The 26987-nt window shown below is 38.1% G+C and overlaps 1 protein-coding gene across 1 annotated transcript in view; it reads right to left on the bottom strand.

Moving 5' to 3' along the window:
• LOC139737331 (signal peptide peptidase-like 3) overlaps positions 1 to 26735 on the bottom strand; it is a 111195-nt gene extending 84460 nt beyond the window's left edge. Inside the window, exon 1 of the mRNA XM_071648018.1 lies at positions 26561 to 26735. Within this exon, the coding sequence (XP_071504119.1) occupies positions 26561 to 26577 (17 nt within the window). The 5' untranslated portion in view covers positions 26578 to 26735. The remainder of the gene's footprint in view (positions 1 to 26560) is intronic.
• Between the last annotated feature and the right edge of the window lie 252 nt (positions 26736 to 26987).

Raw genomic sequence — 26987 nt, 5'->3', positions numbered from 1 at the left:
GATTATCATTTCATTGATATTTCATTAGCAATACATCCCTCTGTGATTGGCCAATGTCATGAAAGGACAAACTTGGTTTAATCCAAGGAGAACAATTACATCCACATTTAAATGAGGTGATGGAATGCCCCTGGAACAAATCAGAGCTATTAAATTGAACGCTGCACCAAATGTTCACTGGAATGCATCCTTGTACCATAATCAAGCAGGAGAAAGGAGAGAGGAGTACATACATTTTTTAGTAAAATGTGCAATAAAATCTAGAATTATCCTCATTATTATTATTATTATCATTATTATTATTACTATTACTATTACATGTACTATTATTATTATCATTGTTATTATTATTATTATTATTCTTATCATTACCTTTATAATTTAAGTATTATCATTACTGTTATTACTACTATTATAACTGTGACTATCATCACTATAATTCTCAAACAAATGTACATGTACAATGTATGTATGCTATGGTGAGCATGGTGGACACTGTGAAAGCTTTGCAATTGGTGTATGCAGAGTCTTTGGTATCATCTACAAGTTTCAGCATCATATTCTATACTGCCAATAATTCCAGCGTGCCATAGCTGAGTTCTACAGTGTAGACTCCTACTGGTAGTCTCTGAATACGCTGTAGCTCTCGCTGAATTTTGCTGGTACCACCAGATTTTTCGATTTCCCCTACAATTGCACAAGTACAAAAGCAAAATGTCTGTGAAAATGGTGATGATCCTCACAATCCTGGCAACCAGCATATAATGTCCAGCAACAATGCAAAGGATTGCACTTGGCTGGTTGCGGTTTTTCGTTTTGAGACAATAACAACAAAAATATTGTTTCTTTGCATTTTAACGCCCAGATTGCATCCCCCCCCCCCCCCCCCGATTTAATACTGTGTATCACTCGCTTCATTTGCCATTTGTCTGATACAAGAAAATGGATCTGCCGATGGGAGAAAATTATGTGCATATTGAACTGAATCAAAGTAACCATGTTTGTGCAACTGCTGGTATTTGACATTTACAGCCATGTACATGTACATGTAACATTATGGTTTAATTTGAGCCAAATAGTTCACGGAATTCTACCCAAGATACAAAATATGTACAAAGTGTATGATTTTCACATACATGTATTAAGGTGAGTGTTGCTTCCACACATGCCACTATTGGTCAATGATATTTCCCTTTACTACAGGGGATGCCAACCTTGTAAACAGCACTGCTCCATTCTGAGGGCTGAAAAGGCACATTTTTTTCTGGGTGGAAAACAGTATTTTGCCTTTCCTGCATATACATGTGAGGTTATACAATTTGGGGAAAACAGTATATTCCATGGAACCTGCAGTATTTTTGGTAAAAATTTACAAAATACTGCAAAAAACAGTAATGGTTGGCATCTCTGCCTATATACATACTTGCATGTTATTGACAAGAACAACCACTTTGCACTGCAGTGAATTTGCATTTGTGCTTTTTGATATTAAACTTATCATTTAACAAAGGTACATTGTACCTCATGATGTACAAATACAACTGTAGGACATATAAAATGACTGAATCACTCCCTTTGGTAAACACGCACTTTGATGTCACCATTCCACGTGTTACTTTAGTACATTGTATATGCAGCTACGATAATACATGCACTTGTACATTGTATCAGAAGTGCTTTAGTCTGCTCACATTCAACATGCCCCACTTTTAATACACACATAGGGACAGTATGTCACTTGGCTGTGTAAAAAAAAAAGAAAGGAAGAAAACAAACAAAGCACCTGTCTAGACAAACTGGGTAGCCTACATTCAGACTCACTCTTCTTTCTTTTCTTTTCTTTTCTTTTCCACACCTCAATGAGGCCGACTTTGCAACACATCGCAGAAAAACTGCCTAGCAATTCATATTGCTCAAAAGCGTGTTCATTCAATTAAGGGTTAAAAATCCACATTAAAGGAGAAGTGGTTTTGATGAATATTGATGAAATCATATTGACAAATAGACTTTTAACAAATAATCTGACTGAGTATGGAAAGTTACGTATCTAAGCAAAAGTTCAAATGCAGATAAATTACCTCTCACATGGTTACCTTGAGATACATTGTACATGTTGTATATTTAGCTGCAAAGAGCTATATTGGTACACTGTAACATGTTTGTGATACTGCTTCCAATTAAATCACCATGTAATACTAAAATGAAAACTTGTATTTGATTGTGCGTATATAGTCTGAGCAAGTGCGTGATGTTCAAGTGCGGGCCCATGTACTAAAATTTTTGTGAGGCAAGACAGATTAAATATCTTAGGCCTACTCATTTTCATTTGGGACAAAAGTCATGCTCCGGAGTTGTCATGATTATGTTGCCGTATAAAACTGTATGACATGAACCTTTCCCTAAAGGAAAATATTTCACTGTGACTTTACATTAGATTAGTGGAATACCATTCCTTACCATCTTATCTCTTCAATATCGCCCCTCCCGTTAGTTTAACTGATTATTCTGTTTAGCTCCAAAACAGATTATCTCAACGGAATTCAAAGGTCTCTTTGTGGTCAATATCTAAAGTTTATAAATACAAATGGATGAAACTGAATGCATACCCCCTTCAAAAAAACAAAACAAATTATTGTTTCATCGTGTTTTTCCACGCTCGACTTGCAAACATTATATGGTTAAAAAAAAAAAATTAAAAAATGGGCAAAAACAAGAAGTTGATTTCTAGCAAACAACAGTACAGTAATGGTTTACAGGTTTACAAGTTGTATGTAAAGCCTGTAACAAAAGGTACATTGTACATGTATAGCTGAGTTGTACAGAACACTTTAACATGGTACCTAAACAAACACAAACAGAGGTGGCAAATTAACAGCCACACTTTATACAAATGTACAGAAAAGTACTCAAGCGTGAGGAATAATGTGATCAAAGATAGCGCTGCATCAGAAGCAAAGCGAAATAAATGCATTCAGTGAATTACATGGAAGTCGCTGAGCATAAGATAAATTCTTTCAATCACACAGCCCACATCTAAAAAAAAAAATATATTTAAATATATAAAATTGTGCATCACTATTATTCTGGGTCATGCTCTATAAACCACATTCCTTCCCTTCCATCAACCACCAGCTCCCTCACTCCTTTCAATATTCCTTGCCATAATGCTTCTCATAGAGTAAACTTTGCCTTGGCTTGATAAAACTGATTTATACAGTGCACTCCCGTTATAACGAACACGATTATGATGAAATTCCGGTTACTACCAAATGAAAATCTGGGTCATAAAATTATTGGCTCTATGTTTTTTATTGTTTATTTGTTCGGTTTTTATAATGAAATTTCTATATGTGACCGTGCACCTCAAAACGAACATAAAGTCGCACACACTGATTTTGTGTGAGGACTGAAAATCAGTGAAATGGATCAACCTACCCGAACTTGACTTTTTCATCTTTTCTGAAAGAGCGGGTCTTCTTTTACATTATGCTAAAATTTGGTATCATAAAACGGGCAGGAAAGTGTGTTTTTTAGCAGTTTATCTCGAACATTTTTGGTAGAATAGTGTGATTAGGTGTGTCTTTAGAATCCCTTTTTTATTTCTGAAAAACCTTGTCCATACTCTTCACTTTCAACTCTAATAACTTTTGAAAGGATAGTGCTACTGCTTTGAAAGTTGGCATTAATTATGGACAGAATGTGTTAATGAGGCATGCTTAATTTCAGTTTAATCTGATAATCCCTTCATTGTTGTTACTCTGGTGGTTTACTTCCTGTTTTTTGTCCCATTCATCGCACAGCCAGCATGGTTTGGTAAAGATTAAGCGCTTGAATAGACACTGTACTTCAGAGCCTCTTTTCTCAGTTCACACTTTTCCTGAGTTTGTGCTTTCTTTCTAATATTTAGGTAGTTTAGGAGAGTCCATTTGATTTGAGTTATACATCATTTTAAAGCTTTAAGTCTGCTCTTTCAGAAAATGGTCTTAACTAAAAATTCATGTCTGGTGACTTTTTGTTTGTTTTGAGGTGCAGGGTCACATATACACTGTAACAAAAGAAAACTGCCAGTCTCAAGGACTTTGTTCTAGCGGGAATCTACTGTACTTTATGGATAAGACAGGCTAGAAGATAACAGGTTGTGATAACTTTTAGGTATACTTTCCAAAAAATCTTTCAGAGCGAACAATTCACATAATTTTGCAAAATCCGCAATTTTCAGGACTTTTCGAATGACTAGTGTTACTTTTGCTCCAAATTTCATTCTCTAAATAAGGAATTCTGGGCAACAAAAATAAGGACCAGGCAAGGGGGGCATTTCATGAAGCATTTTGCCCGACAAAGTTGTCGAACAAATTTTCTCTCTGCCAATCAGATGCAAGTATTTCAGAAGCTTGTAACAGTTTGTCAGAAAAATATCCGACCAAATGAATCGCCTCATGAAATGCCCCCCAGTAAATACAATAGACACTCTCCTACAATGTTTTGGGGTTTTCTGTGCCAATCAGGCACTCTTTAAGTACACAAAGAGTTATAAACAAAGCATGGAAGGTGCTGAGGCACATCATGTAAAACAGCTGTCCACTAAAATACAAGGTTATGCATCTTTTTCCCCTTCCAGCTGCAACAATTAATTTCCAACATCATTTTCTACATTGTGTTCAGGGAAGGAGGAGGTGCAAAAGCGGTATGCCTACAGACCATGACAATGGACTCGGCCCCCACAGGCTGTAGTATACCAAACACATCTGTCCCTTTCACAGCAATATTATTGACCTCGACCTCAGAAATGGGACAAAATAATTTCATGCTGCACTTCTGTATGAGGACAAAGGGATTTCCCTTTGTCCTAAAATTGGTGTATTTAATAGAGAAAATACATGTGCATCTCACACATGCATCCTTATATTAAATCAAAATCAATACTAATTGATATGCAGCAGTATTTTAGAACTTGTAGATTATTAGGATTTTTTTCACGATGGACAAATGTTGCTGGTATCAGTTAAGAAACAAAATATAAAACAAAACTACAGCACATTACACCAAAGTACTATGAGATTTTATTAACAGTGATCTGCAATGATTCTTTTATTTCACCCATAAAACCCAATGTGACCATTAGGCCCATTTACACTTGCTTGGAAAAATCGTGATTTTTCTAAAATCGCGACATTTGGGTGTAAGTTGCTAAGCAACTACACCCAAACGCCCTCGAAACATCACCAGAAAAATCGCCAGCCGGAGTGCGATTTTTTGAAACTTCGCGAAGTTTGAGGCGAAGTTAGCGAGTGTAAACCCAAGCCGCAGAAATATCGCGATTTTTCATCACGTGACTTTCGGTATCGGATTGCACCGGGAGTTTACGCGCGCTCCTCTCTTTGGAACGTGTAGAGAGTTCGTCGGTCACTGGCCAGAGTACTACTAGTAGTACACACGGTATAGACAGCTGTGTACAGGTCTAAACGGCCGATCCTCGATCGGCTCGTGGTCTCTCACCTCCCTCTCCCTGATGAAACTAGTACGTGAAAACTACTACATAGCAAACTTGAAGTTCTCCAACCACGTATCATCACCCCATGACGACTTAACAAAATTATGTTCTCCCAGAAAATGCGTTGATTCAGATTGTGGGAGTGCCCGTACTGCTCTCGATATACATTGTTTGTGGAATACAGGAGTACATAACAAGTGTGAGTTCTTGCTGTCGCCTGATAAAATACCAGTCCTAACTTCCAAGTCAGTGTAAATGCGGCTATGGTAATAACTTGTCATCACTTTTTTTTGACCTTGACTATGATACACCTGTAGGCATACTTTTACATAAAGATCAGTCTTGAATAGCCTGAACTAATCATGTGCCAGTGAGTGCTATGTGTATCATTGGTAGCCATGTACAAATTAAATCTTTTGTCTACCATTATACCGAGGATAGGGCGTGTGGCACTTTTTTTTTTTTTTCTGTGCAATAAAGAAGGAGTGCACTGACATGGCCCTTTTTTAAAAAGAAAAGAAGCTGGCATAAGGCTCAAATTTCAATTCTAACCCTTTGATCTCTGGTCCATTAACCCTGATCCACTTTCCGACAACACACTCACACACACTCAAACTGAGTGTTGCCAATTTGATCACGTACAAGTCAATGACACACAAGCCATAAGGCGGTGACCATGGCAATACATCCTTCCTTCCCACCTTCCTTCCTTCCATTCCATCCACCCTTCTGGTGGCAAAGGAATCCGACTGGCCTGGACCGTCCTTTTTTAATGTTTTGACACGAAGATGCTCTATTTGTCCAGCTGTATCTCCACTGTTTAAAAAAGTGGCTCGATACTTGACTCTGGTTAATCTAACCCTCGGCAAGCAGGAAAACAATGGTGGAAAAAAGAAGAAGAAATTGATAGAATTGGTTCAGGGTGTGTGTGTGTGTGTGTGTGTGTGTGTGTGTGTGTGTGTGTGTGTGTGTATGTGTGTGTGCTAATACACTGAAATATAGGCCCATGAATCCATCAGAACTGCAAGAGCTACAGTACACATATTTCCCAGTGTGTTTAATACTAAGGTTGGTACAAAGCCTAAGCAACATGGGGGAATTTCCACAAAATTTGTCCTAATACCACATCTTGATCGAGTAACACCCACGACTTCCGGCAATACCAACCTGCACTCAGTGAAGGAAGCGAAATAATTTCCCACAATTTTGAATGGGTTTATACAGACAAGCAGAAGTGCTGCAGTGATAATGGGCCGAATGCATAAACGCTAGCAATTGCTTGTGCTAGCCTTTTACTCGAATCCGTATGCATAAAAACAAGCAATTGCTTGCAAGCAGAAGCTTTTGCTAGCAAACACAAGCTATTGTTTGCTGCCCGCAAGCAATTGCAAAGAGACCAAGCATTTGCTGAAAAACGTATGCATAAAACATACCATTTGCTAGTTCTTGCTAGCCTATTTTCCAAGCTCTGTAAAATGAGCTTGAGCTTTTGCTTAACCGGAACGTTCCCTTTTAAGTATCATTTTCATATTTATGAAAGAAAGACCACACTTGTGAAGGAGTGGTATAAATCTCCAAGAAATTACTCATAAGTAGTGTAAGAAACTTTTTCATTTCAACAATGGGAATTTCCAGTGGTTAGCACGCAAAATGTGATGAAAAACAGGTAGGATGTCTGACTTTGGTGGAGAGCGAGGAGACCTCTCTCCACATGCGATCTGGCAGATCCGGGCTGCTGTAAGCTGCAGTGATGGGAATCAGCCAGTAATACGTGTGTGTGTATAGATGTGTGTAAAATGTATGTGTCTGTGTGTGCATTTCATAGCTCTTCTGCTATGTCAGGAAATGTTTCCACACACACATGCCCTTTAAAATACATGCTGCCACACTCGCCTTTGTTCTTGTGTTCGCACAGGCGTGACATCCCTTTTGTTGAAAACGCAAGCAATTGCTTGTGCGGGGCAAGCAAAAGGTATTGGCATAAAAGCAAAAGATTATGCATATGGATTTAAGCAATTGCTTGAGCTAGACCTTTTGCTAGACGAGCTTGTGCTTTTGCTTGAAGCAATTGCTTACAAGCAATTGCTTGTTCTACGCATTCGGCCTACTAGTATGTGCACTCACATCTCACATGGTTAACTAAACTATACATGTCACATAGCCTCTATGTGAATAAGTAGCCTTTATGTTCCTTTTCTTTCATCGTCATTCATTGGTTGAGGTTAGAATTCAGCTTTTAACTTTTTGCGAGATACTTATAAACCACTGCATGAAATGTTAAAAAGCATACAATTCTAAGAGGAATTCAAAGTTTATCTGATGAAAAATCGGTTTTGAAATGGCTGAGATATCCAAAAACAAAGTAAAACAAAGCAATCCCAATAACAGGTGGGTCCCACTTTTTTATTAGGATAGCTTTGCTTTTGGATATCTCTGCCAGTTCAAGAGCTATTTTCATCCAAAAAAACTTTGAATTCCTCTTAGAATAATATGCTCTTTCATATTTCATACGAGGTTTTTCATTATCTAAAAAATAATGAACAATAAGTTGGAAAGCTCAGCCAAAACTGTACCATCCCTTTAAGTATATTGCCAAGTAACCCTCTGAACCTTACCTCATTTTACTCAGGTTAATTCTTTTCCAATTTATTAATCAAAAAAATGAAATGGAAACTCTCAAACTCTCTTGCAGTTCCTTTTTAAAAGAGATTCAAAACTTCATATCTCTGACTCAGTGTCTTATCATCAATTGATCATAGACCCCCCCCCCCACCACCACTCTTCTGAAGCTTTGCAGACGACTGATTTTTCTCCTGGCTCATTCCTCCAGGAAATCGCGACTAACCCTGAATAAATTGCCAGCAAGTCACATTATATAGCCATTAACTCACTCTTTATCTCATTATCCATTCATGACCAATTTAGAGCATTACCTCGCTCCATAACTCCTTATTATATGCTCCAATTTTGATACTGGCCAGAGCATCACCCCACTCAATTTTATTCATGCATTTCAATTATTGACCTACAATTTTGTACCTACATTATATTTTGAGTATTAACCTGCCTTAAAGGCTATGGGCTATTTTCTTCTCTTTTTCCCCCCATCTTTCTCTATCCTCCCCATGTTTATTGTATATTGTCCAAGTATTACTCCTTATTGCTTTGATTTTGGGAGCAAGTGATTCCTCTAATATGCCCCCACCCCCCTTCGTTTTTTAATATTTCTCTATTTGAACAACTTTGAAGACGGGGCAGTTCTAGCAGCCTACAACTTTAATAGACACACTATTTAACCTTTTGCCTATATTCTTGTTCTATTTACCCCATTATAAAAGCCTCACTTGCCAACATTTTCTTCCCAATCACAAACTATTTCATGGCATTAAAAGGGCATTAGGCTTGAGCAAGACTAGCCATTCATGTCGACTCTGATATAAAGGAAAACAAAAAGAAAATTAATCCATGCAAACTGAAAGATTAAGTTTCATAGAAATTGAAATACACACACAACACACACACACACACACACACACACACAAATGAGAAGTTTGTGGCATTCTTACAAAAGCTCTGTATTTATTATGTATTTATTCATGGCAACACAGGCAATTTTGTGAAGAGTTGGGCACAAGTGAATTAGAAATACATGAAGAAATATTTCTTTAATTTTGATATGAGACTTGCACCATCATTACTGTACAAGTTTCATATTAAAATCAAGCAAACATATTGTCATTATGTTTGGCTGATTTCAGTATGAAAACTGTAACTAATCCTATAGCTCTGCATATCGTAGTTCTCTTTGCATTTGTAATACTGCTCCTCCATCATATAAGCTCTCAAAGAATAACTGATTTTGCTCAGTGTGTTCTGCCAAATATACAACAAGGGTTTTGTTTTGTTTTGTTTTGGTCTCTTTTTTTTTTTTTGGGGGGGGGGGGGGGGGAGGGAGACAGCCAAAGCAACTTCATGGCCCCATGCTGCTTAATTTGCAATTTATCGCTCTGCACACACACAGATCTCCCTACCATTATCATTCCCCTCAGAAAATGATCACCACTCGCAATCTCTTCTTGCTCGCATCCATTTTGACATCCATCTCCACAGCCATCTGAAAAAAAAGAGGAGAAATGCAGTGTTGCCATGGCAACTAAGCATGTCCTCATACCTCATTGCATCCAACCCAATAACAGATAATACATACCTAGCCATCCTCTCCTCTCCCCTCCTCCTCCATCCCCCCCCCCCCTCCCCGCCCCCCTCAAACGAAAAAAAAAAATTGTTACACAACTAGAATTCTGATAGAGGTACTGAAGTATTGTCTTTACCTCCATTTTCTGGTTTTAGCTTTGAGATCTTCTCTCTTCATTCAATACAAGTTCCATTTTCCTTCTTGTAATCTTCCTATTCCTCTGCCTCCCTCACTCTTCTCAAATTTCTTTCGGGCTGTCTACAATCTTTCTCTCTCCATCCTTCTATCTATGCATCCATTCATCAATGATCTTAAACTTCATCAATTTAACCCTCTTCTCATCTGTTCATCTGTGCTAAAACCATCTATGTCCATCTATGCATGTCTCCAGTTATCTACAGATATCGTCTGCTGAGAACAAGAAAGGCATCATCGCAATGTGGTTTTTTTTTTTTGGGGGGGGTATTGAGTTATTGGTATCACATTGTAGAAATTGATCTCTTCTACATCATGATGACAATTTCAAATTATTTTCATTTTCAATAAAATGTTTAAAAAATCAAAACTGCAAGGGCACTATTTTATTCAACATCTGGAGCAATGCTTATGAATCTACACACTTTTGGTTAAAAGCAAACTTTTTATTTCATGAAAATCGATTGTTTCGTTTGTATTTATGCTCAAATCTTAGAACGTGATAGCGCCCTTCTGCAGGTTCTCAGCTGCTGATGATATATGTACCCTCTCTCTCCCATCTCTTCTCTCCCTCTTGTAGTGCTCCTGATTGGAATGAATATGAGAGCAGCTTCATCTAATGTTTTCCTCCCTCATACAAAGTGCATCCCGGGACTTTCTCGTCATATCGGTGATCAGTTCTGTGCCATCAAACTTTCATTATCCGCAGTGCCGCGGCGCACACACGAGCTCCCTCCTTTCCGTCTCTGCGCGGATCGGTAAATAATCTAGATGAAGAATGAATGGCTAAGAGCATATTTGCTGTCATTTCCTGCGACCGTCTCTCCGCAGTCAAATTCTGAAGAGGCAGTCATTTTCTTTATGTCCTGAACATGACAAGCAGCTTGCAATAATAACACAAAAGACTGGAAGACTTTCTCCAAGTTCCATCCCTTTCTGGGCTGAAAATTCAGATAATGCAGTCTCCCCACTGATTGACCGAATTTAATTGTGTGGGGTTTTTTTTCATGACATACACTATATGTGACCATGCATCACAAAACGAACAAAAAGTCGCACACACTGATTTTGTGTGAGGACTGAAAATAGGTGAAATGGGTCAACCTAGCCGATCTTGACTTTTTCATATTTTCTGAAAGAGCAAGTCTTCTTCTACATTATGTTAAAATTTGGAATCATACAACGGTCAGGAAAGTGTGTTTTTTAGCAGTCTATGTCGAACATTTTTGGTAGGATACTGTGATTAGATGTGTCTTTAGTGTCCAATTTTCATTTCTGAGAAACCGTGTGGACACTCTTCACTTTCAACTCAAATAACTTTTGAAAGGATGATGCTACTGCTTTGAAAGTTGGCATTTTTTATCTACAGAGTGTGTTAATAAGGCACTCTTAATTTCAGTTCAACTTAATATTCCCTTCATTGTTTTTTATTCCGGTGGTTTACTTCCTGTTTTTGTCCCATTCATCACACAGGCAGCACGGCTTGGTAAAGATGAAGCGCTTGAATACACATTGTAATTCAGAGCCTCTTTTCTCAGTTCACACTTTTCCTGGGTGTGTGCTTTCTTTCCAATATTTATATAGGTTAGGAGAATCCAAATGAATTGAGTTATACATCATTTTAAAGCTCAGAGTCTGCTCTTTCAGAATCTGTCCTCAACTAAAAATCCATATCCAGCGACTTTTTGTGTGTTTTGTGGTGCAGGGTCACATATATAGAAAAAAAAAGAGAAATTTCTGGAGTTTGTTGAAAAGTGGAACCACAGTAATGGATTTTCAATATATATATTAGGAAGGATATGAAAGAACAAAAACATTTAAAGGGATTGTACAGCTTCGGTTGAGACCTAACTTCTGATTTCTAACTTTTTTTGGTGAGATAATGAGAAACTTTTTATGAAATATGAAAGGGCATGTAATTTTAGTAGGAATTCAGCGTTTATCAAAGATGAAAATTGGTTTTGAAATGGCTGAGATATAAAAAAAAGAGCGATCCTGATACGGACCCAGCTTTTACTATGATCGCTTTGTTTAACTTTGTTTTTGGGTGCCTCAGCCATACCAAAACCGATTTTCATCAAATAAACTTTGAATTCCTCCTAGAATGGTATCCTCTGTAAAGTGGTTTCCTGGTATCTCAAAAAAAAAAGTTAAAAGCCAAATTCTCATCTCCACCAATACTAAACCATCCCTTTAAAATAATGATGTGACATCTTCAAATAATATTATGTACATAAAAGGGACAGGAAGACCAACCAACATCTTCAAAAGTATTGAACAAGTTAACAGATAAAAAGAGACGAACAGTAAAGAAAGTAAATAAATTATATAAAAAAAATGTCTTCCATTTTTTACAGCGAAATTCAGATCTGGCCATAGTAAAACATCATGCACATGTCAACTCAATGTGCCCTTCGGTATGGAGTGATTCAAAGTATGAAGTCTCATCTTGAGTTGAGTTTCACTTGTTCTAGAAATACAATTACCTCCGCCAAGGGAGGAAGTTATGTTTTTGTTACCGTTGGTTTGTGTGTTTGTGTGTTTGTTTGTCCCTGTGCAAAATAACTCAAAAAGTTGTCAACGGATTTGGATGAAACTTACAGGAAAGGTTGAGAATGACACGAGTAACAAACGATTAAATTTTGGTAGTGATCAGAGAATTTTGGGGGAATTTATGAAGGATTTTTGATATTTTGGCAGGTAGGGTCAATGAACTTGGGAGTTCCGGCTGCATGATTTGAGGTTTGCATGTGCGCACTACAGTGCGTGCTCTAGTTTCTGCTAGAGCGAGGCGCGCCGTGCAGCTGAGGGTTTATGACGTAACAAAGGTTTCTATATTGGGAAATCGGGTGTCTTTCAGCACGGGTGGAAATCTCTATGGAAGAACAAGATCAGTGGTGGAAATGAGCTGCATGCTTGGCGGAGTGCTTCTCTAGTTTCATCTGTGAAGGAACTCGAGTACAGCTAGAATCACTTCTTAATGTCTTAGAATCTAAACCATGGCAATTTCACTCCATTCTCTAATGAGAAAACCCACAAATTTAATCACCCAAACCGGTTTGATAAGAAAATAAATATAAATAAAGAAGCAATAACATGGAAACAGACATCAGGAACATGGTATAGTAAAAGAGTTGATGTAGTTTCCGTCTCCAGGGCTGTAAATTTCTCTTCAAAATCTTATGCTTTTCAGCAAATAGTTGAACATGAGCACTCCTTCTATATGAACAGCTTCTAATACTTAGCTTTACTTTGACTTGTGCTTTGGGAAGTGAAGACATGCCGCAGGAAGTAGTTTGTGTCATTACAAATGGTTGGGAATCTTAACCTCACACGCAACATCTACATGTAAAGCAGTGGCATTCAAAGCATACAAATTATTCTTGTCATGTACAGCAAAGAGACCTGTACAATTCCAGCAGCATCGTACATGCACAATGAGGCTTGCGGGATGCAAGACGTACAATGTAGGTTTGTTACAAAAGCGCTGCACAACAAGCGCATTCACTCGGTGCACTGGCTCCCATTCCGCACCTCGGTTGGCCTCGGCCTTATAAAATCGGGCCTCAAGTGCCCTGTTTATCGCTGAAGAATTTATCCCTCGTCGCTGCATCACTTCCACGAAGCAATGTCACAAACGGGCAATGAGTCTGTCCTCTCGTCCTGAGGGATTAAGGAACCTTATCCTTGTTTTGCTCCAAATCTTCACTGTTTTATTGCCATAATTTTTCATTAAAATATGTCTTCCCTTTCAATGAATATTTTTAGAAATTATTGCCAATTAATTTGTATCACTGGTGGTTTATCACTTTGGTATCAAAAGTAAAGTTGGGCAAAAATTGGTACAAAATGAAGTTTTGTGAATTGTAGTAACACCTTCATTGAAGATGAGTGATCTAAACTGATTGCAAAAATAATCAATTTGACCTACATGTACCTTTGTAGGGATTACAATGTATTGTGTACTTCATAACTCATACATTAAGAATGTTTAATCGCTGATTGATCAACATGATTGTCCCTATTATGTACACTTGTACAATTGTTGTACATTTCCTATAAAATAAATGAAGTGGCCAAAGTAGCTTTTGGTGATGAAACATCATTTAGTAATTTGAGAGATACAACAGAAATTGTATGCTGACCAATGTTGGGCATGCATGAAACACAGTATCAAATGAAATTAAAACGAAGAGACGTTCCTGAAGACCATGTCCATTCAAATCTGCCAACACAGATGTGAATGTGTGGGACCATGTGCACCGGCAACTTCTTGAGCATTCCTGACAGTAAAAATTACTCTCCAGCCTGATTTGTTAACCCCCCAGTCTTACTTTAATATATTTCATCAATGCTATAGGCTCTTCTCTGTTGTAGTATTTATCAATCACCTTTGAAAACTTTGTGTTGTTATTTTTCCCCTTGTTGGGGCGGGGAAGGAGAGGTTCAAACTTTGTTCGGGATATAATACACTCAAATGGTACAGGCTGATGTCATGCCTCTCTCTAGCAGACTGCAACATGAATGCTAAAGTCGCTGTGTGCACATTTGAGACAGCAGGATAAGGCGTTTTACATACTGAACATGCAACGAATGTGGTGTGCACTAGAGTGTGCAGGAAGCCATCAATCAAAATCGAGGCCCGTCGCCTTGGCGATGTGTAGTCGAACTCCCTGAGGAATTCAATTTCAACATGTTGTATGTGCCGTAGATTATTTGAGCAATCTGCCAGGAAAGCAACCTTTACATTGTCGCATGAGTGTTCTGCATGAAGATCATATTCCTTGTTTCTTTCTTCTTCTTCTTCTTCTTCTTCTTCTTCTCCTTCTTTTCGCATCAGAGATGACTACAAGAGCAAAGTCAAAGAATCACTCAGAGAAAAATATTCTTTCCATTCAAATGTTGGCAAACCTTTCTTGTGGTGTTCATCGTAATATTGTACGTTGCCTTCTCACCAAAGGCACAATGATGAGTTTTCAACAAGTCTCGTTTCAGTCTTTTTGTTCAAAACTGGGCACAAGAGTGAATTTCACTTACATGTATACAGTATGTCACCCTCTCATTTTGAGCAAGGTGCTATATGATGAGTTTCAAAACAGACTAAACAAAGTGGTGAGGCGAGTTATCAGTTGCGACTTTTTTCTAGTTTCTTCAGATGTGCCTTCCTACAAGCACTGTATCTGGCATTCTAACATAGCAGTTCAGGTATTCCTATCATATTTGTTGCATCTCAAATGTCAATGTCATGATGGCTCATCAGGAAGACCCAGCAGACACAGACAGCTCAATCCGTTTGCGCTCAACTTTCGCTTCTGCACAGGTGGTCTAACAATATATGCCTGCATTTATAGTAAACCATTTCAGTAAATGTAAAAAATTTGTAGATGTTTCTTTTCCTATATAGCCTTGTATCCATTGATTTCATTCACCAGCTCCCTCACATTCCGTTTCCTAGCAAGAATTGATTTTCATAGTACATTCATCAGTTTGTTGCTAGGTAGGGCAAGCCTCTGGCGAGCCTTGTGATGGTAAAGGCAATCTTTTCTGAATGAAGCAAACTAGCACAGAATTTGAACACATTACAGTAATGGTGTATTGTGCAATATTTCAATAGGCCTGTTCACATCCCTGTAACTGCTTATAATTTAAAAATGAGTGACAACCCTTGTGGCATGCTTTACAACTTTATAGGCAAATCGACAACAACGAAACTGAAAAAGCTTGAGCTTGCTGCTGTCAAAAGCATCCACTATTTAAACTAAAACTTAAAGAGCAAATCATAACTTGGAACTATGAAAGTGAAACTTTGCTACAATTTGTATCTGGTACATTCTACATGTAATTACCACATAAAGTTCTGTAATGCCTGGTTGCCCCTCCATGAAACAGCAGCAACAACATACACTTGTACACACAAACACATTTTTCACGTCTCTCCACATTCATAAGGGCCCCTCTGCCTAAAAAAGCTTTATGCTCAAAATGGTACTGACTTTGCTGCAATAGTGTGACTAACACTCACAAAAGTTGGTTAGTGGTATGCTATCCAACCTATCTATTTATACTCAGTGTACAGCTGTAGCTGTCACCATGGATAATTGCTGCTACGTGTACACTGTAGGTATTTTAGACCAGAGGGTCCTGGCATTCCATTTGTTGCGATAAGGTACAGCCATACATTAAAGACACTCAGTCGTAGCGAGCGGTTTGTGCGGCACGGAGACGAACGCAACACGCTGCCTCCCCCATTCTGTATCAAATGTAGTGACCCCCGAATGAGAATAGCGCTGGCTCAATGGGTCAGCGAAAGTATGGTAGGCTACAAGAGAGCTCCCTGTGCTTATCTCCTAACCCAAAATGGCTGTCAAAGCGAGCCACGAGAGCTTCCGAATGGACGCACACTCTCAGTGCGCATGCACATGAAGAGAGGCCGAAAGAGCCACGCGTCTTCTGGCCTCTCTCCTCCAATCACCGCAGCTCGCGGTGACAATATTTGTGTATGATGCGTACACGCACACACACACACACACACACACACACGCCGCAGTGTCTTCTGGCCTCTCTCCTCCAATCACCGTAGCTCGCGGTGACAATGTTTGTGTATGATGCGTACACACACACGCACACACACACACTTGTCTCAGTGGTAGCATTGCGCAATTGCATGCACAAACTTCGGTCGTTCGGAGTTTACGTACCATTAGGGATGGCGATCGGCTGCCTTTAATACTCTGTATGAATACACTGTATGTATACTACACTGCATGCTAGGTGACGAAGAGAATTGTGAATTATGGTGCAAACGTCTCCGCTACAGTGTGTAATAACAGGCTTTAGATTTGCGATGCGAACACCAAGACGACACAGCCTCCCAGGTTTAGACAATGGAAACAGCTGTTTCACTCAAGTGCAGAACTTTTTCTTTTTTTTGCATAATCAGCGTTGTCTTTAAAGCATTCCCATCGCAGTTCTAAAGTTCGCTATTAAAGGACAAGTCCACCTTCATATACACGTACATAAGGATTGAGAGAATGCAGCAATATTAGTAGAACACATCAGTGAAGGTTTGAGGAAAATTGGACATTCCGTTCAAAAGTTATGAATATTTTAAGTATCTGCGCAGTCACAGCTGGAAGAGAAGACTACTGACAGTGTATGATGTCACATCCGTGCAACTACCTATAAGGAAAATAAAAAGAGAATTTCACAAAACTTTACTTTTTGAATAAGGCCAAGTAAAAAAAGAAAGTAGTTTCTCGTCCGGGTTTTTTGAGCAAGGCGATGAGGGAGGTCCTTACTATTTGATATCTTACTATTTTTTCGGGGATTGTCAAAATGAAAGTAATATGTGTTTCTCGTCCGGTAATTCTGAGAAAGATAACGAGAGAGGGCTTTACTATTTTCTATATCCAATTTATGAAATGAAATATCACTCTGGTAGCTGTGTTATGAGAGACCAGGTCCCAAGTGTATGTCTTGCCTGCACTCTGTGCATTTTAAAACAAATAGATATATACATGTAATACGCTATGTACCATACTTGAAATGAAACTTCATGAATGCAGAAATACATTTGCTTTTTCTTTCCACCACAGATGTCAAGGGAAAATGACCATCTTAATACTGGTATTTAGTGTTGTAATGGCATTTCTGATACCAGTGCACTTGCAATTCTGATGTATTGTGCTATTAATTGAAACAGGTATAAAATATACTATCAACAAATGTACAACTGAAATTTAAATTCCATGATATTCAAAACACTGCTTTATCATTGTGTTTGTGACTTTTTGTGTCCACACAGCTGGTATATTGTATCTGCATCTCTTCACAGTACAATTGTAGCACATTCAACTAGAAACTGGCTGGTACAATTGCAGATGGATGTCAAAATGATACTGATTTGGCATTATAGCATTAAACATTTAAATATGTTTCTTCATATTCTAAAAAGACATTTGATAATCACTCATCATTTGGATGATGAATTGATTGTATCACACTACAGGTGATACGACTCACGGCCGCGTTCGTGAATTTATATCGTAAAGAAAAGTATCCCGCAGAAATACGAGACAAACCAGAATCCGTTGAAAAGTTATTTATTTTGTGGATACACCCATTTAATAGTTCTACGTTTGCTGGAAAAGCGCATTCATTTTCTCTTCAAAATAGAACAATACATCGCCGTCAGATGCAACGTTAACAGAGCAGTGTTTGGGCCTCTTACACATTCGAATGTGTTCATGCGTGCGTGCAGACAGCTGACAGACCAGGGGGATGGGGACCCTGGCAGCTAGCTACAGACACGCATATACGCGGCCGGCACGGCCACTGCACTGGCACCCTACCTTCCGACACTGCACACACGTGCACATAGTCACAATGACATGAAAATGTAAACTCGATACAATCCTCACAAGCATTTGTACAGTACAATTCATCCCTTTAAAATATGAGAAACGGGGGAAAAATATGAACAATGCGCGAAATTAGATAAGTGGAATACTAGTATCAGCGATCGTTCGCAAAAGATGTTGCCGCTATCGCGTTCACGACGTACCGAGTGCGCTGTAATAGCCCAGGCCCGCGCGCCCATCCAACTACAGCTCGACTGCTTTGTGGGTCATTCCTTCTTGCCGAGCTCGCAGTGTGAAATGCATGCGTTATTACATACGCACTACGGAAGCTACAGCTGTACTCCAGCTAAGATAGAGGACGCGTTATACACATCACGATTGGTAGGTGAATTGTCGATTTTGTGTTTTCGGCGGCCGAAAAAATAGTAAATATCAAAAAAGTCGATGCGGCAACTGAAAATCAATGCGGGCATAGAGCGGGTTGGGACGAGAATTATGAATTCCTTGGTATTTTCAGCGCCATTTTGAAAATAGTAAATAGTAAAAAAATCGATGCGGCGGCCAAAATCGATGCGCGCGAGGACGAGAAACTGGTTTCTTTTTTTACTTGGCCTAAAGTGCACATTTCTTCGACTTGCTACTGACGTATGTTAAGGGTAATATTATTCCCCCTGCCTTCTGAAAGAGAGAAGTCAAGTGTTCTTTTGTTATGGGAGAAAAATGGAAATATGTTGAATTTTCTTTATTCTTTCTTTATATCGTTGTACCCATAAGACATCACAAGCTATAGTAGTCTTTTCATCCAGCAGAAACTTCAAAAATTCATAACTTTTGAACGGATTGTCCGATTTTGCTCACACTCTCACTGATGTGTTCTACTAATATTGCTGCATTCACTCAACCCACATGTCTATGAAGGTGAACTTGTCCTTTAACATGGCTCCTGTACTGACTTGGCTGCATTACCGTAGCTGGTTTTGTGAAACTTCGCAGCGATGAAACTGATCCAAATCCATAAAGCGGGTATAAGCAGCAAAGTACGGGCGTACACCCCACCTGTCATCGGCACCTACAATTGTGGCTTCCTTTGAAACTTAACCTGCCTGGCAATTCTGGAGGAAGGGGAATTGATAGGGGGGCGTGAAATGTCACCGGATTCAACAGTCTGATGGGATGTTTTTCCTCATTACAATAGCGTCCAGACTATTAATGGTATCAAATTATGCAGTGTCATATTTTGCCTGGTGGAACTCCTAAAATCCAACTCTGTCGAATTGTTGTTTGTTAATCCGTTGAGGACAGTTTGATTTTGCTATTGTACAACACGCATTTCCCATTATAGACACCTGCCCGAGTATACTCGGGACTCATCCTCAATGGGTTAACGGAATAATAATTTTTTGCTTTATGCCTTGGCCACGACGCAGTGTAGCAGGTATTATTTTGTCAGGTTTATGTCTGTCTACAAATCATAACCGATTACTGTACATGTATATACATTCATTTCTTCTTATAACTGTGAACAATAGAACAAAGACGGTGACCATGGAAACAGACATTTGAATCTAAATTAATGGTTTACTGAAAGTGACAGTCAAATTCTACAGTATACGGCATAAAATGTATTTCAAGCGTGTGTCCAAATACATATATTATGTACATTCGAATCTCATCATTACGTTTGATACTATACACGTCATGTACAGTATTTCCCAATTTGTTTGTTTTTTGTTTTTCTGCACAAATTTCACAAGTGGGATGTTATTTGTGAATTCAACAACACCTGAAATTATTAATTCTGATCAAAACATGAATGCAAAATGCATGCATGTGTCATGTACCCATATGCAGTGGGTACATGAACATGGTGCATTGTACATGATTTAGACGGCCCCCAGTCTTGGTGCACTGTACTGTGTGCCTGCCTGGATGTGTACGACTGTCAGTGTACTATTACACTTCCTGATTTTCCCGTCCACGCACTGTACTCCCAGATCGTGAATTTAACCTCTCGTGAAATTGTCTGGAAGTCCCGACTCATGAAAAGTTAGACTCGCTAAATATGTTCAGAGATCTATGTATACTGTAGCACTGGGTACAGGAAGAACTGTGTATCACAGGAAACAGAGAATGCTGCAAACAGAGAATGTACAACTGTACATGCCATACACCTCAATTGCACAAGACCTCTACATGTGTTACACTGTACACTTGTACATGCTCACTGTTTCACTACAGGTCAATTCCACGGAAAGGTTGCATTTTATGAAAATCAAACTATTGAGTATAGATGATTAATGAAGCTTAATTAGATGATCTGAGTGTGTTTACTCAAAGCAGCCTTTCACAACGGATATTTTGATACCTCATTTGTGAACATCGGTGAACGTGGAGTGGAGTTATGTCCGAAAAACCTTTATTTTTCATGAAAATTGCCAATTTTTCCAGAATTTATGTATCATTTCTGATACACTATTATGACCATAATACAGCTTGTGTAATTCTCAGATGGCTAATTTTCTGAATGTTCTTTGGTCATAAATTTGTTTTATGATGTTCTATAACTTGTTCCGGTATCAGTAAATATTATTCTCTCAATCTCAAAATGTGGTAGTTGATAGCATCCCATAAAGTCACGTTTTTGTGTCCCATCAGTCACACTGGTTTTCCCTATCCTGCTACTGTAAATGAGTAGATATTCATACCACTTGGCTCAGGGTAAGCACCAACCCTTTGCTACATTCAGGAAAGAAAATATCTTTCCAGAGACTCTGTGTGTAAGAATATTTCAGAACTTACTTTCCTATGTGAAAAACGGTGGTCCTCAAATGTCCCATAAGTCACGACAGCAATTTTTCATTGCTGTACGTAATGCAATGATACTTTTCAAACTAAGTGTGGTGTTTTCATACACTGCGATATGATGGATCTAACCATGAACTGAGAAAAATGCATTTGATGCAACTATTTTCTCAAAATACTGGTTTGAAATTGCCGAAAATTGTCACTTTGTCCCATAAGTCACAATGGAATTGACCTACACCAGAATAATCCAAAGTTGTAGGCCTACACAGCTAATGCGATTAGGGCAATCCACATTTGCTGTGCACAGCAATGTGTACGAATATTGTACAGTCCCCACCGCTTACAGTAATTGGGACAATTGGGGAGTGAGGTACTTGTTTCAATTACGAGTATTACGTGACTGTCTTGATTAAGAAACAGTTAAGACATTGCATGATCGAGTCATCTCAATACAGCTGTACAAATGTACTTCACAGAACTCAATACATGGGCCTACAGAAGCACTAACAAGCTCACAAAGCTCCCTCCCTGCAGTACTGCAAAAGCAAATTGTGCATTTCACGCAACATAAAACTAGCATGAAAAAAAAAGTATGTGAAGGTTATCCTTATTATAATGAACTGTGGAATTTTACAGTTTCATGTCTTTGATTTCGCAGAAACTTTTAGTTTTACAGTAATGCCTGTACCTAAAACTGTACAGAATCTCATATGAACATTTATTTCGTAGGTTTGTTGATTCTTTTTTTTTTTAGACTAATGAGAATATCATCTAGGCCTCCACGAGTTAAAAATGAAGATACAACACAGAAGTTCAATGTGCAGCTTCCCGTGTGACAAGTTTACTGAGTGAGTCATCGGTTTCAGGGATATGAAAATGAAAAAAAAAAAAAAAAAAAAATCCTCCCCCTCAAAGACATCCCTCACCTGAATGCCATTAAATATGCCATTTTGAGGATCATTCATTTCAGCATCAAATATTGGCATATATGGAGACTGTGCAAGAAAAGTTTAAACCACTGCTCTTTAGCACCTTGGAGATACACATTGTAATTACATCATATACCAGGTACACTGTTTTTTGTACAACGTCTGGGTATGCAATTCATTTTATAACACGTGCATCAACCATTATCAGGTATAGACTGCATCTTCTTTACACACAGTGTGGGAACACACTGCTTCGTCGAGTCAATATTTGGCCCGGGGAAAGATTGCAAAACTGCCACTAGACTCCGCTGTACAATCATGCATGATATACATTGAAGATATCAATAGGTAGATTCAAACCCATCGTGTCTTCAGGCTGAAGGGTATCTATTTTTTTTTTCTCTCCTGCTCTCTATTCTAAGCCTGTGTACACACAGGAAGATTGAATGGACTTTGGAACATAATAAAAAATTTGATTGGATGCATTCTCAGGTTCACAAATTAGATACACTTTATATGCACATCAAAGATATGGTACATGTACACCGGTACAAGTTGCAAAAGTAAAAGGTAAGTGACAATTGTTTTTATTCTGCTTTCCTGACTTAATTTCAAAATAAAAAGTGGGAAAAAAAATGGCACTTGTGCATGTTCGACACTGCAATGTACACCACGTGTGACTCTGTAATTGGCAGGGTGCTAACCTACAATATACAATGTACAAAAGTTGTATTTAACACGACATACAAGTTTTACATTGTACATGTACTGTATTTTATTGAATGCTTACATGTTCTGTGAATCAAGCTTCTTCTACCCAATATGGAATTGCACAGTATTGCTCACTTACTGTACAACCAAGCCCTTTTTGAAACATGCGAAATTAACACGATATACATTGTAATTTAATCCATTGCATGAAAAATATTAACCATTCCATTACTGTATTTAACAAGCTGTTACTTTTGCGAGGGTTTAATTTTCACGAATTTCATGAATCACAGTTAGACCGCAAATTTAACAACACGCGAAAATGTCACTGTGCGCTAAGGTCATAGTGCGCTTATGAAGGCCTCCGTGTCAATTTGCGAAAACAACATCTCACGAAAATGTCTGTGGCTTTCTCATTCGCGAAAATATCTGTATGCAAAAATAACAGCATCACAGTATTTGGTATCATTTGATAGTAGTTTATATAAAAAAAAAATAACCACACAACTCCCTGAGGAAAACACCAGATAAAAATTCTTCCTGTGGGAAAACCAAATGATACACTATCACTCTCTCACTGAATGTTTTATACCCACTCACTGCATGGTTTTCAACAAAAGCAAAATGATACATTGTACAGTATATGTACACTACCATGAGAGGTTGTGCTAATCACTGAATGACAAGTAGGGTGTAGAGTCTACCAATTATGTAAATCTGAACAATGGACCAGAATACGAAAGTGTGAATCGACAACAGAGGTAAAAATGGGATCAGCAATCGAGGACGCATCTTTATCAGTACATATCGGAGTGTTGTACAATGTAGGCCTACCATACCAAGGTCCTGCAGAAACCTAAAGAACCTTACATGTGTACATACTGTACATGGTAATTTGCAAAACACTGTAACATATAATTGTACTGTCTTGTATATTTAAGAGCAAGGAGGCCTTGAAAAATATTTCTCTAATCTTGCTACACACCCCGCAGAATATACATGTACAAAATGTACAGTATGTAGTGCAATAATGCCCACAAGCCACTCCTACTTTCCGAGAGTAATTACATTTATTTTTTCATCTGATATTCAAACGATTAATAGCAATTCTCAACACTGTCCCAGTATCGGTAGATACACATTGGTATAATGATATAAACCAGCGTGCAAAAATGCTATATAAAGACGTTGTTTGGGGTTACAGTATTTGTGGAACAGCGAAAGAAATTAGTTTGAACTATCTGTATCAGCTGTATGTATTCTTCCTTCTTTTTTTTTTCACTTTGTTGAGCACAATCAATCGTGTATCAAGGAAGGTATACCGGTAATGGTTCCTTTGAAGTTTTGCATTTTCTCTGAACTGACAGTTCTCTGGTGACTGAAAAGCAATTTAAGCATGCAGAACTTTGTATTACTTCAGAACAAAGTATTTTCACACTACTGACCTTCATACTCTACCAGTTTGGTTTTTTTTTTTTTGGTCTCTATTTTGTTATGTCTCTACCTTTTTCAAACACAAAGGATGTTTCTTGCTTGCCTAGCTAAAACAAGCATTGCCCAAATCACTTGAATGGTCCTTTACCAAACATAACATTGTACAGTAGGCCCACAGAAGTTATTGTACATTGTACCAGAGGCGACTTTGAACCTCATTATATTTGCTGTGCACGATACACATTCAAATACAGCTTTGAGATGATCGCACAGGTATTTGCACCATTTGTGTTTCGTTCATTGAATGTCAATGTGATTTGCTGAAACAGAAAGACAGCCAAGTTTTAAAAAGCAAGAACAGTAGTACAATTGTATGAACATTTGAAATACTGAATAAAACTTACAAACAGAAACATCATTCATGAACTATCCCTGATAAAAACCAAGTTTCCAGAACTTCCCTTCTTAGGATATTACATATGTAGAACTAAAATTAACACTACCCCCCCCCCCCCCCCCCTCCATGCACACAGTATACAAAACAAGGTCAAGAAGCAATTGGCTTTGAAACAATAGTTACAAACTGTACCAATACTTGGGCCGAGTTTCCTTATCAATTGGAAAATAACACTATCTTTTTCTGATTCTAGATGTTTTTATTTTTCATTTTGGGTGATGCAGTAACTTCTAATTGTGATGATTCAGCCTTATGACACTTTTAGCAATCAATTAAAGATAACAAATTCTATTCCAAATGCTTCCATGATATAATGTATATAAATGACTACTGCCTCAAGGGTAAAAACCATACAGTGTGTTCTGAAAATCGGACAATCTGTTCAAAAGTTATGAATTTTTAAAGTTTTTGCAGAGTCACTGCTGGATGAAATGACTACTAAAGTTCATTCATTATGTCCCATGCGTAGAATGTAAGGAAAATATTTAAAAGAGAATTCTACAAAAAAGTGCATATTCCCTTGCCGTGTTACAGGACCTATGATGTTAAGCCAAATGTATTTAAATTCTATATTAAAGAATATATGTGTTTCGATTAGTTTAAAATAAATGTCAAAAAGACAAAAATGGTATTGTATTTGGATAATCAGTGTAACTCAATAATGTTTACAATGTATATTGTCTTTGAGACCACAAAGAGGAAATAAATTCTGATCAATCAATTGATCAAGTAATCAATGATTTAGCCCCTGGTACAAGAATCTTGATGCATACGTAGAAGGCTGTGACACCAGAGGCATGGACCTTTACATATGTCGTCGCAGTAGCTGGGTCACTGTTCATTTCACTTCATCTCACTCCGTCTCACTTCACTCCGTCTCTGATACATGTGACCATGAGCTGCTAGTATCAGGTACATGGACATCTTCCAACAGATTGAATATTTAACAAATTGCACTGAGAGCCTCTAGATCTACGTGCACCTAGTTGAAATTTATATAAATTCTGAGGTGACAGGTCGGGCACTATTTTTTGAGGGGAGCAGCCCCAAGTATGCAATAATGCAATTTCAGACACCGAGGAATCCAAAACTTATATCATTCTAGAAGCTCTAACATGTTACATTGTAAATAGTGCATGATAGAGTGTCATAATTGGGATGGCTGTCCTACAATGTAAATCACAAGGGAATTTTTTTTTTTTCTGAGATAGATTACATTGTATATCAATGGATCTATTTAAATCAAATGAAAGTTGACAGGACATTCAACTCCAGGCTGCATGTGTCATCATCAGCAAAACAACAAAAACAAATTGGACAACATAGATCTAACTAATATTAAAGAAAAATAATTGGGATGAAAAGTAGTAGGCCGTCAACAAATTTGACGGGATACCGTCAAAAATTCGACCGCTGACTTTTGAGTACTCATATTAAAGTCGTTCTTGTGCGCAGTCAAATTTTGGTATTGGAAACGAAATATAACAGACATTTGGGGTTTCAGACTCCACACGAAGTACAAACAGTGCGAAAGTACATTGTATATGTTTAGATTGCACTTGCTCAGAAGAAGAAAAAGAAGAAGACGAAGAAGTAACCGTTTAAAAGTAGACACTTCTGACGTTAATACATTGTAGTACTGTAGTACTGACACTGTTCTAGAACACTGAGAAAAAACTATAAGTTACATTTAAATTGAATAGTCTATTGTTATAGACTCAGAGTAAATTTTTTAAGTTAACAGTTTAAGAAACCTCTCTAACAGTTAGGCCTAAAGGCTAAGTCTATGGTTAGAATTAAAGACATAAGGACCTCTCCTAACGACACATGTTATAACTAACATTACATAAATTTACAACTACAAGTGATTATCATGCAGACAGCCTATCATTTTTGTTTTTTGTTTCTTCAAAACTAGACATTGGATAAAATTGAAATAGTCTATCTAAACATGTACGATGTAGAACCGTCCAGTCTACTCACCATTCGTACTCAGCCATGTCTGCTACTCTTTCTCAATCTCCAGTCGCAATAATAAACAAAACTAGACCACCTATATGGACTTTAAATACACAACAAAAGACCACTCGCTCGCTTGAGTGCTTGGTATATGTTCCAACAGATGCATACAATGAACTGTATGTACAACGAACTGTTCTATGTACAATATGTAGGAAGTGTTCAGGCCTTGTGTGTACCCATACAGTGTGGAGTGGGCCGCACACCCCAGATCGTCACTGCACTGCTGCTATGTATGAAGAGATCCACATTACTCCAATCCAAATGCGAGAGGGTTGTGATCTATCAACAATTCATTCCTCTGCTTTCCGTCCGTGGCAGAAATGTTCACAAAATAACATCTGGAGCCATAGAATGATCACTGTCCATATCGCAAGTCATTCTACTGCCG

The sequence above is a fragment of the Diadema antillarum genome, unplaced genomic scaffold (genome assembly GCF_040938485.1).
Source record: "Diadema antillarum isolate AM-2024a unplaced genomic scaffold, OU_Dant_1.0 scf00000028, whole genome shotgun sequence".
In the NCBI taxonomy this organism is placed as follows: domain Eukaryota; kingdom Metazoa; phylum Echinodermata; class Echinoidea; order Diadematoida; family Diadematidae; genus Diadema; species Diadema antillarum.
This window is presented reverse-complemented; position numbering and strand designations above follow the sequence as displayed.